This window comes from Lynx rufus, unplaced genomic scaffold (genome assembly GCF_022079265.1).
Source record: "Lynx rufus isolate CCGP_SWC_20201006 ecotype Redwood Valley unplaced genomic scaffold, mLynRuf1.p SCAF_4, whole genome shotgun sequence".
In the NCBI taxonomy this organism is placed as follows: Eukaryota; Metazoa; Chordata; class Mammalia; order Carnivora; family Felidae; genus Lynx; species Lynx rufus.
This window is the reverse complement of record NW_025814856.1, coordinates 6,203,950-6,220,791: the sequence shown is the minus strand read 5'-3', so window position 1 is coordinate 6,220,791 and position 16,842 is coordinate 6,203,950. Positions and strand designations below refer to the sequence as shown.

Here is a 16,842-nt window from a genome sequence, read left to right as displayed (position 1 = left end):
TGGAATTATAATAATACTATATACAAACCTGTAATGAAGCCCAAGTGTTAGAGGAGCATGATCTTAAGAATAAAGACTACAAATTAATGAGTGAGGGTCTGTTTTCATGATGAAAGACTGACAAATGCAATTTCATGATTCACTAGAAAATTCCATCAGGGTATGAATTCTCATGAGCACAAGTGAGGGGGCTGCGGCTAAAATCATCTCCACACGCGGGCCGTCCGCGGTGTGGGTTCTCACGTTTCCTGAAAGAATTCCATTGGCTAGGCTTTTTGAAGTTTTAAACAGAAATGTCTCCTAGTGTGAGTACGTTTCATAAAAACTGAGCGATTGTTGTAGGCCATGGTTTCTCAACCTCAGCAATACTGACATTTGGGGCCACATAATTCTCTCCTGCAGGGGCTCCCGGGCATTATGTGCCAGTAGCACCCCACCCCCTGCCCAGTTTTCACAATCAAAAAGGTCTCCAGATAAGCAAAATCACCACCGGGTTAGAACTGTTCCTGTAGACCAAGGGCTGGCTGGGTTTTTCTGTAAAGGGCCAGAAAGTAGGTGTTTTAGGCTCTGTGAGTCACATGTGGTGTTTGCCACATGTTTTTCTTCTTTAAAAATGTTATCAACTATTCTTAGTTTGCAAGCCATACAAAAATAGACAGTCGGCCAGTTTGCTGACCTCTCTTATAGACTTTCCCACATTCCTATTTTATAGGTTTTTCTCTTTAGTATGATTTTGTTCATCAAGAATACGGTGTGAGACCAGTATGTCCCTGGTGCGCTCGCTCGTATGCCCAGAAGGTGCTGGTGGCGCTAAGGTCATTCTGACATTAAATACCAAGCTACGGTCTCTCTCCCTAAGTTCTCATTTTTTATTTTTAAGAGCTGAATGCGCACCTGACTCCTGCATACCACAGGTATAGTTTTGCCCCCTAGCATGAGTTCTCGCAAATGCCCACAGTGATGAGGAAAAGCAAGTCTTTCCCAGCCATGACACCAACTGGGCCCCGTCTGAGCTCTCGTGTTTCCCTGAAGGCAGACGCATCACTGGAGCCTTTTCCACACAGAAGACACGAAGAGCTTCTCTCCCCGGTGAGTTTTCACATGACTGCGAAGCGATGAGTGGTCGCTGAAGGCCTTCCCGCAGGCCAGGCACTCGTAGGGCTTCTCCCCGGTGTGTATCCTCCTGTGCACGTTCAGGTTTGAGCCTATGCTGAAGGCTTTCCCACAGTGATCGCACTCGTACGGCTTCTCTCCTGTGTGACTTCTCATGTGTGTCTTGAGGGTGGACTGGTTTCTGAAGGCTTTCCCACACTGCCTGCACTCAACACGTTTCTTTACGAGATGAGTACTCATGTGCCTCCTCCGGGACAAGTAATCCCCAAACACTTTCCCACACACAGCACATTCATAGCGTCTCTCCTGAGTGTGTATTTTCCTGTGTGTGGTCAGGTTTGAGCTTGCACTGAAGGCTTTCCCACACAGATCACACCCATACGGCTTCTCTCCGGTGTGGGAATTCATGTGCGTCTTCAGGATGGACTGGTTTCTGAACGCCTTCCCACACTGTCTACATTCGATGGGTTTCTTCACAATATGAATTCTCATGTGCTTCCTCCGTGACAGGAGATCGCCGAAGGATTTCCCACATTCTTTACACTCGTACGTTTTCTCTACCATGTGGTTCTTCTTGTGCAAGTTGAAGTTCGACTTCCATCGGAAGGCTTTCCCACACTGTGTGCATTCGTAGGGTTTCTCTCCAGTGTGATTTCGGACGTGCTCTTTGAGGTGTGAGGGATGCTGGAAGGCTTTCCCACAGTCGTGACATTCATACGGTCGCTCTCCAGTGTGTGTCCGTTTGTGTGCAATGAGGTGGCAGCTCCTGCCGTACGCCTTCCCACACTCATCACACTTGTAAGGTCTCTCCCCGGTGTGAACTCTCATGTGTATCTTCAGGGAGGAGAGGGTTCGGAAGGCATTTCCACACTGACTGCAGTCAAAGGGCTTCTCCGTGAGGTGAGTTCGTGCATGACTCCGAAGGGCAGAGGGGTCATTAAAGGCTTTCCCGCAGGCGCTGCACTCGTAGGGCTTCTCCCCAGTGTGGATCCTCCTGTGCCGAGTGAGGGAAGCACTCGTCGTGAAGGCTTTTTGGCACTGGTGGCATTCGTGCATTTTTCTCCCGTTGTAAATGCTCACGTGTTGGGTTAGAGGTGACCTGTTCTTAAAGGCCGCCCCACAGTCCCGCCGGTGATAGGGCCTCTTGCCAGGGTGCCTTCCCATTTGCTGGGTAAGGTGGGTGCCCATGCTGAAGACTTCAAACAGGTGAGTGTACTCGGCGGGTTTCTCCCCAAGACGCGTTCTTTCCTGCTGATTGAGAGAGGAGTGACTAGGGCGTTTCCCACAGCTCCCCACGCCCCTAAGAGCCATCCAGTCCTCTCTATGTACACTCACAGGAGTAGAAACAGGCCCTATGACCAATGACGCTGTGACTGGACTGCAACAGTACTGTTCACGTCCCACTTGGGGTCTAGCAAATGAAACGGTGGAGGCTACGCCAAGGCCCCACATGAGTAACGTTCACAAAGCTTTTACTATTTACTGTTTAAACCTGAATTGAACCAACGCTCATTATCTGAGACTAGGTTTAGGGTTTTCCCCCAAAGCTGTGGGAAACAGTGTCTGAAACAGGTGCCTCTCAGGGAATACCACTCGCTGGTTCCTGAGCTGCTTTTCTAACAGGCTGCCCCAGCCTTCTCCCGTCCGGAAAACCAGGGATCATCCCAAGGAAACCTTACCACTGTCACACCACGGGGTGTTTCCTTGCCAAAAATGTCTTCCATGAGAATGGACCATTTGCTTTTAGATGGAGTCTCCCAATCTGCAACAAATTGGAAAAATATTAACCTGAGGAAAGAAATGTTGGATGGAGAAAGAAAACAGTGAGATGACAGCTGATGAAAACGGGGATTTCTTTGCAAAACTAACCTTAAAGAAGGAAAAGCGGTGTCAAAAGAAGAACACACATAAAAATGCCTGTGCAATGTGGCTCTGTGAGATACCTGGTGATGGTGGAGGAGACACTTAACTAGATTCACTAAGGAATAACTCTTCAAAGAGTAAAACGGATAACAACAGAAGGGTACAACCAGGGGTGCAGAGTACGAAAGAATGGGACAAAGCTCACGTGGACAGGTCAAATTTACACACGAAGCCCAGCAATTCTGCTTCTGGGGATTTACCCAAAGAAAGCAAAAACACTACCTTGAAAAGATATCCACACCCCCACGTTCACAGCAGCATTATTTACAATAGCCGAGGTATGGAATCAATCTAAGTGTCCTTTGACAGATGAATAAAGAAAATGTGGCATATACACACAGTAGATTATTATTCAGCCGTAAAAAAATAAAAAGAAGGAAATCTTCCCACTCAACCACACAGATGGGTCTTGAGGGCATAATGCTAAGATAAGACAGAGACAGACAGACTGCATGATCTCACTTCTGTGTAGAATCTAAAACAAAACAAAACAAAACAACCACCACTGCCCAAAACAAAACAAAACAAAAGAACTGAGCTTGTGGATACAGAGAACAGACTGTGATGGTTGTCAGAGGTGGCGGGTGGGCAAAATAGGTGTGAAGGGGGTCAAAAGGTACAAACTTCCAGTTGGGAAACAAGTAAGTCCTGGGCTGTAGGGTACAGCATGGGGACTATAATTAATAAGTCTGTATTATACTGAAAATTGCTAAGAGGGGAGTGGGGTGGCTTAGCTGGTTAAATGTCTGACTCTTGATTTCGGCTCAGGTCATGGTATCATCGTTCATGGAATCAAGTCCCACGTCGGGCTCTGCACTGAGGGTGCAGAGTCCGCTTGGGATTCTCTCTCCCTCACGCTTTCTCCACCCCTCCCCAACTCGTTCTCTCAAAACAAATTTAACAAAAAAGTTATTAAGACAGTAAATCTTAAAAGTTCTCATCACAAGAAAAAAATTGTTTTGTACCTGTGTGGTGACGGATGTTAATCAGATTTACTGTGGTGATCACTTTGCAATACATACAAAAATTGAGTCACTATGTTGTACACCTGAAACTAACACAGTTAGTATCTCAGTGGAAAGTAAGTAAACCAATAAGTGAATAAGTCAGTCAGCCGATAGATAAAAGGAAGAGAAAAGGAAGAAACACAGACATACATACATAGGAGAGGACAGTGAGACCAAAGGACTTGTGCGAAAATGGAGAAGGGGCATTCTCAGATTTCCCTGGCTGACATTTCCTCATGGACCTCCCTGCCCGGCATCACTGAGTAAAGCAGGTGCCCAGAAGCACCCATGTCTGCCTGGTGCTTACCGGGAGATGTGGCTCGGTGAAGTCCCCTCTCCTCTGTCCTCAGCTCCTCTTCTTGTTCCAAGTGGGAGATAAGGCTGGGTTTGCCCACCTGATACCCTACTCACGGGGAAAGACACATGTTGGGGGAGGATCGTGCAGAGGACAACCCCTTCCGTTAGGCCGGGGTCAATGTTTTGATCTTCAGTGCTCTGAAGGTGGACAAGTCTGACTTAGGAGCAGCGAAATGGTGGTGCCCAATTTCTAAGAAACACAGTGAAAGGCTTTCATAAAACACAAAGCCACAAACACCGACACGCTTTGCCCTTCAAAAGAATGAAGATTGCTCAACTCAGAAACCTATGCCCAGGCTCAGACACACTTGATGACCTCCAAGGTCAATGCAATGGGCAGGTCTCGGCAACTGTTGGGGGTCACCATGGGGGGCGGGGGAGTATGAGGACGGCTTGTTCACGTTGTGTTCCAAATCCCCACAGTCCCTGGGTCACAGCAAGTACTTAAAACAAAAACATCTGCCACACGAACAGAGAAAGGAGTCCAGCCTTACCCACTGAAGCAAGGTTGCTATAGTTCTCCAACATCACATCTTTGTACAGTTTTCTCTGTGAAGAATCCAGCAAGGGCCATTCCTTTTCAGTAAAGTCCACTGCAACGTCCTGGAAAGTCACTGACTCCTGAATCACCACACATATTTGGGGTCAGTAAGAAACCAGCCCGTCTGTGTCCACAGACATGGACTGAGGCTGGGCATGAGAGACTCTGAACACAGGACTTCCAGATGGGGCTCTGGGGACTCTTCACTAGGAGGTGATCTCATCGCATCACATGCAACACTGCTGACCTGGGGCCAAATCTCTCCACTTCTAGCCTGGCCTGAGCATTCTGAGTTGTATTACGAGAGAAACACCTGCTACGTTAGTCATTTCCCCTTACGTCCCCGATACCAGGACGGCCTTGCACCCGTCTCTGGCTTTTTCTCCTGTGCCCTGATCAGGCAGTGATCAGCCTGGGTGAGGCTCTAAAAGAACTCTAGCAGGTGGCACTGGGGGCATCCTAGGGAAGGGCCTCTCCCACCCCCCAGAAGCCCAGAGATCTTCTACCTGAGAACCCACACTGGTTGGCACAGGAGGCTCCAGGCCACTGCAATCAAACAGGTCCACATCCTGGGGACAGGAATGGTCTCTGGAGGGATGAATCTCTGGCTCCTGGATATAGGCAGGGTCCTGGATGGACGCAGCTGGAGAGGAGTGGATCCATGAGGATTAAAGCCTGCCCGACACTCACAGCTCAGGAGGCTGCCCATGCAACTGTAAGTGTGCTAGGTGTGCAGTGCCTATCCTCGTCTGTCTCACACACACCATGTCTTGTAACAGGCCAGAGGAGCCCTGCCCCACTCAGGGACAGGGGAAAGGATGGCAGGCTGACATACCCATAAAAAAGCAGTACACGCTCTCAAACAACGAGTGAAGAAATTAAAGCCTTAGCAGGTAGAGCGTTTACTTGGCTCAGATTTTTCACAATAATATGGGATAAATAACAAATACAACTAAAAAAAACAAAACAAAACAGGGGTGTCGGGCAGGCTCAGTCAGTGGAGCACACAACTCTTGATACCAGGGCTATGAGTCTGAGCTTCATGCTGGGAGTAGAGATTACTTACAGATAAAATATTTAGTAATAACGGTAACAGTAATAATAAATAGGTAACAGGGTTACCCACGACCTGTCTTTCCTTACACACCAACCACACACAATCCCTACTTCACCCAAACTCACAAGTCAGACACAGTCACGTGGGGGGCTCCCAGGACTCTGCCCCCACTGCCTGTCAGCTCCTCCACCCTTCCTGGCAGACCTCCCCCTAGCCACGCGCACCCCTGATCTCCGGGAAGTCCAGGGGCCACTTACGCGTGACTTCTGAGGGCACTCATTATCACCCCAGGAACTTACCACACGTGGGAGACAGACCAGGAGCTGCCATCCTGTGAGAACGACAGTCAATCTGCCAGAATAGGGCGCTGGCAGCAGGAGGCTTCCCTCTCGCTGTCACGGGACTCTCCGAGCAGGCATCTGTAGTAAATGAGAAAGAGACCAGTAGGACAAAGACCTCCCACCTCTCCGCTCACAGGACAATTCTGACTTTGGTTTTCCACCATCTCTTCTTTGGAGCAGCAAGTTCTGTCTGATCTCGGGCCTTTATCTTACTCAGGTGAGTCCTCCGGGCCAATGCGGAGAAGGTCCCTGATGTGCCTAATAAGATTCAGATCCACTCTCCCGTGTGATCTGTTGCCAAGCACAACTCCATCAGCCTCCTTTACTTGTTAAACACTTGGGCTCCAGACTTGTCTTCCTTTCAACTTCAAGGCTTACCATGGTTTAGGATGGTTCTAGTAGCCACAGGGTCGGTCCACCTACAGCCACACGTTCCAACCTTTGGCCACTCACTCCACACCCACACACACACCCTGGCCACAGCCCAGGCCGTGTCATCACTGGAATCACCTTCACCTCGCAGGCAATGATTCCAAAATCTCTCTGGACAAAAACCCCTTCTCCGACACTCTTCTCACACGACCTCTCTCACTTGAGAGAGGATTCCAGGCCACCCATGCTGCTTCCATCTTGCTCTCTAACAGCAAATTCCTCCTCTCACCACCCCGCCTACCCAGCGGGAAGTCATCATCAATATCCGTCACTTCTATGACTCTCTGCCCATATAATTCCTACCAGCCAAAGGACCAACCTTGGATGATTCATTCCAACCATTGACCTCCTCTCTGAAGGTAATTGGCAAGACCAGTCTGCACACAACTGGTGACCTCCCAAACTCAGCTGCAAAAGGAGTATTTATATTCAAGAAAAGCCTACCAGGCAACCTGACCTTCCAGTCGCCTAAAAACCGTGTACAAATCTTGCCAGTTTTTCCCAAATCAAAAACTGTCTCATCATTACGCTTACTTTCAACAAGTAATCTTATTTTCATTTCACAGTAACCCAAATTAAAAAAATGAGTTTACAGACCAAATCTAAAATGTGAACCAAAATGCAAAAGATCTAGGGGCGCCTGGGTGGCGCAGTCGGTTAAGCGTCCGACTTCAGCCAGGTCACGATCTCGCGGTCCGTGAGTTCGAGCCCCGCGTCGGGCTCTGGGCTGATGGCTCGGAGCCTGGAGCCTGTTTCCGATGCTGTGTCTCCCTCTCTCTCTGCCCCTCCCCCGTTCATGCTCTGTCTCTCTCTGTCCCAAAAATAAAAAATAAACGTTGAAAAAAAAAAAAAATTTCAAAATGCAAAAGATCTAGAGGAGCAGGAACAATGTTAAGAAAGAAACACAAACGTAGAGGATTTGTACTAACTTTATCACAGTGATGGATGGAATAAGTAATAGACAAACAGGTCATTAGAACAGAACAGAGTTAGAAACAAACCTACATGTGTACAAACGATTTTCATTAAAAGAACAAAGCAATTCAGTAGGGAAAGCAGTCTTTTTAACAAATGGTACTGAGTGGTTAAGCGTCCCACTTCGGCTCAGGTCATGATCTCATGATTCATGAGTTCGAGCCCTGCATCAGGCTCTGTCCTGACAACTCAGAGACTGGATACAGCCTGCTTCAGATCCTCTGTCCCCTCTCATTCTACCCCTCCTCAGCTCACATGTGTGCTCTCTCTCAAAAACAAACAAACATTAGGGGCGCCTGGGTGGCTCAGTCGGCTAAGTGTCCGACTTCAGCTCAGGTCATGATCTCCCAGTTCGTGAGTTCAAGCCCCGCGTCGGGCTCTGGGCTGACAGCTCGGAGCCTGGAGCCTGCTTTAAATTCTATGTCTCCCTCTCTCTCTGCTCCTCCCCTGCTCACGCTCGGTCTCTCTATCCTTCAAAAATAAATAAAAACATAAAAAAATAAATAAATAAAATAAAATAAAATAAACAAACATTAAACAAACAAACAAATGGTACCAAGGGCACCTGGCTGGTTCCAGTTGGGAGACCATGTAGCTCTTGATCTCAGGGTCCTGAGTTTGAGCTCCACGCTGGGTGTAGACATTACTTAAAAAAAAAAAAATGCCACTGAAAGAACTCAATGGGTAACAGGAACTTTACATTATCTTTTATCACTGCATAAGCAACAACTTGAATTAAAAACCTTTCTGAGATGAAACAGAAACCACAACATAAAAACCATAGAAAATATTTTAACAACCTTAAGTTACACAACAGTATTTTAGTCTAGACACAGAATATTAATAAATCATTAAATTGGCCTTTACCAAAAATACAAATTTTCAAACAAAATCATGAAGAAAATTAATAGTCTAGCATAAAACACACAAAGATCAATGAAACAGAAATGAGATCCCAGAAATAAAGGCACACATACACAGTCAATTACTTTATGACAAGGAACCAAGGATATACAAGGAAAGGACAGTCTCTTTAATAAATAATGTTGGGGCAACTGGATGGCCACATGCAAAAGAATGAAAACTGGACCACTATGTTACATCATACACAAAAATGAACTCAAAATGATTAAAGACATGAATGTAAGACCCAAAACCACAAAGCTAAAACAAAACATAGGCAGTAAGCTCCCTGACACTGGTCTTGGCAATTCTGATTTGACACGGAAAACAAAGAAAACAAAAGCAAAAATAAGTGGGCCTGCACCAAACTAAAAAGCTTCTGTACAGTAAAGGAAACCATCAACAAAATGAAAAGGCATGGTGCCTGGGTGGCTCAGTCAGTTAAGTGTCTGACTTCAGGTCAAGACCTTATGGTTTGTGAGTTCAAGCCCCATGTCAGGCTCTGTGCTGACAGCTCAGAGCCTGGGGCCTGCTTTGGATTCTGTGTCTCCCCCTCTCTCTGCCCCTCCCCTGTTAGTGCCCTGTCTCTCTCTCTCAAAAATGAATAAACATTAAAAAAAAAAAATTTAAAGGCAACCTAACAAAAAAATATTTGCAAATCATATATCTGATAAAGAGTTAATATCTGAAACACATAAAAGAATCTTACAAGTGGGGTGCCCAGATGGTTCAGTGGGTTAAACATCCAACTATTGATTTCAGCTCAGGTCATGATCTCATGGTTCATGAGATAGAGCCCCGCATTGGGCTCTGCACTGACAGTGCAGAGCCTGTTTGGGATTCTCTCTCTCTCACTCTCTCTCTCTCAAAATAAGTAAATAAACTTAAAAAAAATGAACTCTAGCCATTTGCTAGCACGGATTCACCTTGAGGGCATTGCGCAAAGTGAAATAAATCTGACAGAAAGAGCTAAATATCTATTTTTTACTTCTATGTGGAATCTCAAAAAACAAAACAAAATAGGTCATGGATACAAAGAACAGACTGCCTGAATCAGAGGGTGGGTGAAATGCGTGAAAAGCATCAAAAGGTACAAAGTTCCAGTTATAAAATGAGTAAATCATGGAGATACAATGCACAGCATGGTGACTAGTTATTAATACTGTAGTATATATTTAAAAGTCGCTAGAGAAGGTACCAATAAGGAATATAGTCAAAGATACTGTAACACACTGTATGGTCACAGATGGTAGCTACACTTGTGAGCACAGAATAGGTTTTTGTACCCAAACGACTGTAACGTTGTGTTTGTTATACTTTGAGGAAAAAAAAAAAAAAAGAAAGTAGCTGAGAGAGTAGATCTGGAAAGTTTTCATCACAAGAAAAAAAAAATGTAACTCTGTATGACAATGATGTTAACTAGAGACTCACTGTGGTGTTCAATTCACAACACACACAAATATCAAATCATTACACCGTACACCTAAAACTAACGTTTTGTCAATTATACCTCAATTCCAAAAAAAACAGTTGCGCAATTATGTATAAAGCTGCTATAAACTTTAAACAAAATGAACAGTCAAGCCACAGATTGGGAAAAAATATTTGTAGTGTGGGGTGTCTGGCTCTTGATTCCAGTTCAGATCATGATCTTGTGGATCATGGGATCAAGCCCCTGCACTGGGCTCCGTGCTGACAGTGCACAGAGCCTGCTTCGGATTCTCACTCTCCCTCTCTGCCCCTCACCGCTGCTCGTGTGTGTGCATGCATGCACTCTCTCCCTCCCTCCCTCCCTTCCTCTCTCTCTCTCTCTCTCTCACAAGATACGCTTAAAAAATATAATTGTAGCACATACACTTAACAAAGAGCTCGTATATTCAGATTACATAAAGAACTCCTATAAAACAAAATTAAAAAACCAATTCAACAAAAAAAAGCTCAAGCACAAAATGTAATGACAAATGTTAACAAACTTGTCAAAAGGTATTCAACGTCATTAGTTATCAGATGAATGCAAACAAAACTAAAGATCCAGCATTTTAACCCTCTAGAGTGGCCAAAATAAAAAAGACTGCCAACATCAAACGTTGGCAAGGATAGGTGGCTGAGGTTGAACTGGTTCAACTACTTTGGACAACATTTTGCCAGTTTCTTTACCATTTGACTCAGCCATTCCACTCATAGATATTTACCCAAGAGAAAAATTTTAAAACACGTTACAAAGACTCATACAAAATGTTCACAGCAATCTGATTTCATAATAGCCCCAAACTGTAAACAATCTAAATATCCATCAACAACAGAACGGATAAACACACTGTGGTATGTGCAATGGAATATTACTGAACGAACACTAACTACTGACACACACAACACGGTGGAAACTCCACGACGTTGACCAATACAAACTATACACAAAAAATGCTCTACGATTCCAGTCATAGGTCATCCACGAGTAGGTGGACTTATTTAGGCTGTTAGCAAAACTTGTTTATTGCAGTCGATAGAAGTAAAAAAAAAAACCGGCTGCCTGGGTGGAAGAGCATGAGATGGAGAAACTGAAAGAAGCAAGAGGAACTTTCTGGGGCAACTGAAATATTCTTCACATTTATTTTTAGCTAGTGGTTACACGATGTACACAACTGTCAAAAAATTCATCAAAGTGATCTAGTATCTGTGCACTGTCTTCACGGTAAATTATACTTTACTTTTAAAAAGTTAACAGGAGTGTTTCTAACTTTCTGGTTTCTATAAAGTTCTAACAAAATTCCTCCCAAAACCGATCTGTGATACTCTCCTCCTCTCCTATTACAAACAAGGAGATGTCTGCTCTCTCTTCTAAGGCTAACCTCTTCAGGGTAAATAAATATGGATATAAAATCAAAATGTACGGAGGAAAAAAAGTGAAATGAAAAAACATTCAAATCAAAGGAAGCTAGAGGAAAGGAAAAATAGAAAAAGGACAAATTCAACAGGCAGATATGTTAACACACAAGATTTAATAGACTAAACACTTCAACTAAAATATAGATATTCTCAAAACAGGTTAAAAACAACCCAGTTAGGGGCGCCTGGGTGGCTCAGTCCATTAAGTGTCCAACTTCGGCTCAGCTTATGACCTTGCGGTTCGTGAGTTTGAGCCCCGCGTCAGACTCTGTGCTGAGAGCTCAGAGCCTGGAGCCTGCTTTGGATTCTGTGTCTCCCTCTCTCTCTGCCCCTCCCCTGCTCACATTCTTGTCTCTCTCTCTCTCTCAAAAATAAACAAACATCAAAAAAATTTTTAAACAAATAATCAAGCTATATGCTGTTTACAACAGACATCTAAAACATAAAGATATAGCAAGAATGGAAATAAAAAGAAGATATACAAGACACACACTTTTCTTTTAAATCTGGTTTAAGGGGCGCCTGGGTGGCGCAGTCGGTTGAGCGTCCGACTTCAGCCAGGTCACGATCTCACGGTCCGGGAGTTCGAGCCCCGCGTCGGGCTCTGGGCTGATGGCTCAGAGCCTGGAGCCTGTTTCCGATTCTGTGTCTCCCTCTCTCTCTGACCCTCCCCCGTTCATGCTCTGTCTCTCTCTGTCCCAAAAAATAAATAAATGTTGAAAAAAAAAATTATTATGTGGATCCTGAGAAACTTAACAGGAACCCATGGGGGAGGGGAAGGAACAAAAAAAAAAGAGGTTAGAGTGGGAGAGAGCCAAAGCATAAGAGACTGTTAAAAACTGAGAACAAACTGAGGGTTGATGGGGGGTGGGAGGGAGGGGAGGGTGGGTGATGGGTATTGAAGAGGGCACCTTTTGGGATGAGCACTGGGTGTTGTATGGAAACCAATTTGACAATAAATTTCATATATAAAAAAAATATATATAAAAATAAAAAAAAATAAATCTGGTTTAAATACATTAGTATCCAACAGAAAGAACTAAGGCAAAAAGGTTCAGAGAAAACTGAGGTATTACATAACGAAAAGAGGTATAATTCAAGAAAAAAACCCTACATATATGTATATATACATATGTGCACATATATGTGTTTTAACAGCCTCAAATACACACACACACACACACACACACACACACACACACACACACAAAGATAGAGGGACGCCTGGGTGGCTCAGTTGATTAAGCGTCCAACTCTTGATCTCAGCGCTCAGGTCTTGATCTCAGGGTGGTGAATTCAAGTCCCGCACCGGGCTTCATGCTGGGCATGGAGCCTACTCAAAAAATAAAGATAAAAAATAAAAAAAGACTGAAGTCTAAGGAGCATGGATAAAGCCACCACCAGAGGTCTCACTAACACGGTTCAAGCAGATGATTCAGTAACTATATGCATACTGAACAAGACGAAACAGTATACCCTAGCTACTATAAACTCCAACCACACAGGTACAACGTGTCTCAGAATATGGCATCTATCTCTGAAAACAATGCAATGAAGTTAGCAAACAGTGTCCAAAGGGTAACGAGAAAAATGTGACAGGAATGAGTATTAAAAAAGAAAAAAATTCAAAATAATTCACATGTCAAAGAAGTCATAATACATAATATTTACAACTGAAATATAATAAAATACACTGAAATTCTTTGGAACGCGACAGGTATCCAATGTTAGAAACTGGAAAGAAATACTGCAAAAAAGTAAAAGGAAGAAAATTATAAAGAGCAGAAAGTTATGAGATGAAAGACATACATATGATGAAGTCGTTCAGTCAAGGCAAAAGTTCTCTAAGAAAAACAAAACTCACAAAATTCTGGCAGGACTTATTTTATTTTTAAAAAAGGAAAATCTATGAATGAAAAACCAGATTATGTTACAGATGTAACAAACATTAAAAATATAATAAAAACATTAACGACTTTGACTATACAATTTAAACCTTAGAAGGAATGAGTAAATCCCTAAAGAAATTTTACTTACCATAAAGAAATAAAGAACTTGGATGCCCTATGACCTTTAAAGGAACCGAAACAAAGAAACAACTGCTCAAAAAATTTCCACAAAGAAAACCCCAGATCTAAATGGTTTTTTCCTGGTGCAGCTCCCTTTTGCAGAACAAGTGATTCTATTCTCAGGCAAAATATTCCAGAGTTTAGAAAAAAGGGAATATTCCCACCCCATTTTATGAGACTGGCATAAACCTGAAACAGAAAAGGAAAATTACAAGCCAATTTTACTCAAACACGGATCCAAATCTCCAAACACACTAGCAAATGGAAGCCAAAAATGATACAGCAGTGCCTACCTTTACAGGTAAGTTATTTACCAACGCAAACGTCATGAATCATTAGAAAACCAATTGATTTAATTTGCCACATTACCAGACAAGTAAGAAAATCACACTATTCACTCATGCATTCAATGCACAACAGTAGTATGACAAGTCAGGCACTGTTTAAGGTACTAGAAATATACAGATAAACAGATATCAAAGCAGATTCCAGAAAAAAAAAAAATTCACTTGTTAAAAGCCTAAACCTTTCATGAGAAAAAACTCTTAAACTAGGAAAAGACGGGAGTTTCCTTTACTATCTTTAAAAAAAAAAAAAAAAAAGCTTCGACCAACATAAAAAGTCAATTATCTTCAAGGTTGGGGGGAAAAAATGGGACTACCTAGAGTTTGCTGCCCAAACTCCATTCAATGGTACCAGAAGTCTCCAGCGAGTCCAGCAAAGTAAATAATAAAAAATGAATGATGCAAACGGAAAATAAAAGTAGTTACTATTTATTCTACAGAGGAGAAAACTGTCTATGAAGAACACTCAAAACACTACACAAAAACCAACCCAAATTCAATACACCAAGCCCTTGGGAAAAAAAAATTCCTAAGCACTAAAAACAAAGATCCTACAAATAAATCTAACAACAAAACTCTCTCTCACACTCCTTAAATCCTTTATTTATTAAAATCTTAACATTTATTCATTTCTGATAGAGACAGAGTGGGAGCAGGGGAGGGGCAGAGAGAGAGGGAGACACAGAGTACGAAGCAGGGTCCAGGCTCTGAGCCATCAGCGCAGAGTTGGATGTGGGGCTTGAACTCATGAACCACAAGATCATGACCTGAGCTGAAGTTGGACACTCAACCAGCTGAGCCACCCAGCTGCCCCAACTCCTTAAATCCTTTAAAACTTCATTGAAAAGCATTGTAGAATATACAAGCAAACATTCTATACCAATAAATAGATATAATAAGATTAATTGTAAGATTCAATGAAATAATGCCAACATTATAAAAACTCACATACATATTCAACACAACTTGAAAATAAAAACTCCATGGGTGCCCGGGTGGCTCAGTCGGTTAAGTGTCACTCTTGGTTTCAGCTCAGGTCATGATCTCAGGGTTCATGAGGTCCAGTCCCGCTTCAAGCTCGGGCTGACAGCGCGGAGCCTGCTTGGGATTCTCTCTCCCTCTCTCTCTGCCCCTCCCATGCTCTCACTCTTCTTTCTCTCAAAACAAATAAACTTAAAAAAAAAAAAAGGAAAAAGAAAACTTAAGTATGGGGAACTCTAAACTGACCCTAAAATTTAAGCCATGAAGTGTCTGAAAAAGAATGGGTAAGTGTATGCACTTCATCTACAAGGTACTTAAAAATCTCTAAATTAAAAAGTGTACTTGCAGAGGCACCTGGGTAGCTGAGTCGGTTAAGCGGTAGACTTCCATTCAGGTCATGATCTCACGGTTTGTGAGTTCCAGCCTCGAATCAGCTTGGAGCCAGGAGCCTGCTTCCGATTCTGTCTCCTTCTCTTTGCCCCTCCCCCGCTCACACAGTCTTTCTCAAAAATAAACATTTAAAAAAAAAAAAAGTGTACTTGCATTAATGGAAAAAAGAATGTCTCTGAAAGCACTTGAGGGAGTCCATTCACAAATAATTACCAAATTAGGAAATGCATTTTTGGAAAAACATATAAACAGTAAAATCCTTAAAGGAATTCATGGGGAATGAGGGGGATGCAGGAATGACCACACAGGTTCGATGTTTCCTAATCTCCTTCTTGGTCTGGTTTGTAGATTCGCTTTACCACTGTCCTTTTAAGAGTGTGTGTTTTCATTATTTATTTATTTTTTTTTGCAAAGAGTGTTTTCATACTTTTTTTGCATGTTTTATATTCCAATTAAAAAATATTTGAAAGGAAAAGGATAAATAGCAACCACAATAAGATAGTAAAAATCAATGCAAAATAGAAATCACAATAAATGTTAATGGACTAACTCTCAGGTTAAATAACAGAACGTTGAGGTGAACTTTTTTTTGAAGTGAACTTTTAAATCCAGTTATAGGCTGTTTACACCAGTCAACTAAAATAACAGGGAAGTGCACGGAAAAGTTTTAAATATAAGATTTAACATTCAATACAAATGTTAATAGGAAGCCGGTGTGCCTCTATTAATATTGGACAAAATGGACCGCAAAAGAAAAGGAAGGTATTATCCTCCCGGTCTCCCGTTCCGGACAGACCCCACCATAAAGTCCTGAATTCACTTGGGCGGGGCTTCTCCCTCTCCACCCCAAGGGATCTTTTTTTTTTTTAAAAAACCAGATCATCAGAGCCTCCCCTTGTCCTAAACACAGCGGTCCTAAATTTCAGTCCTCGCGTACCAGCATTTCATGTCGTTGATCACAGAGTCTAAAGCACACTCCTCACCGGGCTGCCTGGCTTTCTGGTCCCAGGTCTCTGTCCCCAATTACTCCTCCCTGCCTGATGGGCCTTTCGTGTCCTCGGGAAGACCGAGGGTAAAGGGTTAAGTGAGGAAATTGGGGCTTACAAGGCTGACGTTAGAACTGGGTGGAATGGAGGTCACGGAAGCTGCCGCTGAAAGGACGTCAAGTTCATACAGCAGGTGCGGTCTGTAGCGGGGAAGTGGAGAGTCCCCAACAACCGGGTGAAAGCCGCGATGGACGCCTCCTCTGCCCATGTGTATAGCCGCAATCGCCTCCCGAGAGCAATGGCTTCCGCTTCACTTCCGCCTTCTAACTCTCGCGGGACTTCAAAGGCGGCTTCTAACTCGGAAGCCTGGGGCAGAGAGGATTCTGGGAGATGTAGTTCTCGAGTTTAGACGGTTATGGCAGTTGTGCCCAAGTGGAATCTAATGATCCACATTTCCCAACTTCCAATTGTTCCAGTGTCCCAGAACCCAGTTCTCGGGTTTCTTTTCGTCTTATAATCATTCTCTTGGTGGTAGCA

At 43.5% G+C, this 16,842-nt stretch overlaps 1 protein-coding gene across 2 annotated transcripts; it reads right to left on the bottom strand.

Annotated features, from left to right (window-relative positions):
- Positions 1 to 956: 956 nt before the first annotated feature.
- On the bottom strand, positions 957 to 16,595 carry ZNF317 (zinc finger protein 317). 2 transcript variants are annotated; one of them, XM_047095131.1, is made up of 7 exons: positions 16,424 to 16,595; positions 6,298 to 6,417; positions 5,448 to 5,584; positions 4,895 to 5,021; positions 4,351 to 4,446; positions 2,793 to 2,875; positions 957 to 2,364 (listed from the first exon to the last, which is right to left on the bottom strand). In XM_047095131.1, the coding sequence occupies exons 2-7, from the start codon at positions 6,326 to 6,328 to the stop codon at positions 1,042 to 1,044; spliced, it is 1,797 nt and encodes a 598-aa protein (XP_046951087.1). In that variant the 5' UTR covers positions 6,329 to 6,417; positions 16,424 to 16,595; the 3' UTR covers positions 957 to 1,041. The 2 variants fall into 2 exon arrangements, with proteins under 2 accessions (XP_046951087.1, XP_046951088.1); XM_047095132.1 differs by having other exon boundaries at positions 957 to 2,361.
- Between the last annotated feature and the right edge of the window lie 247 nt (positions 16,596 to 16,842).

Coding starts and splice junctions, on each gene's coding strand:
- ZNF317 (XM_047095131.1), bottom strand. CDS start 6,328: ATGGCAGCTCCTGGTCTGTCTCCCACGTGTG. Junction 5,585..6,297: donor TGGTCTGTCTCCCACGTGTG/GTAAGTTCCTGG, acceptor ACTCCTCTCCAG/CTGCGTCCATCCAGGACCCT. Junction 5,022..5,447: donor CAACCAGTGTGGGTTCTCAG/GTAGAAGATCTC, acceptor GTGGTGATTCAG/GAGTCAGTGACTTTCCAGGA.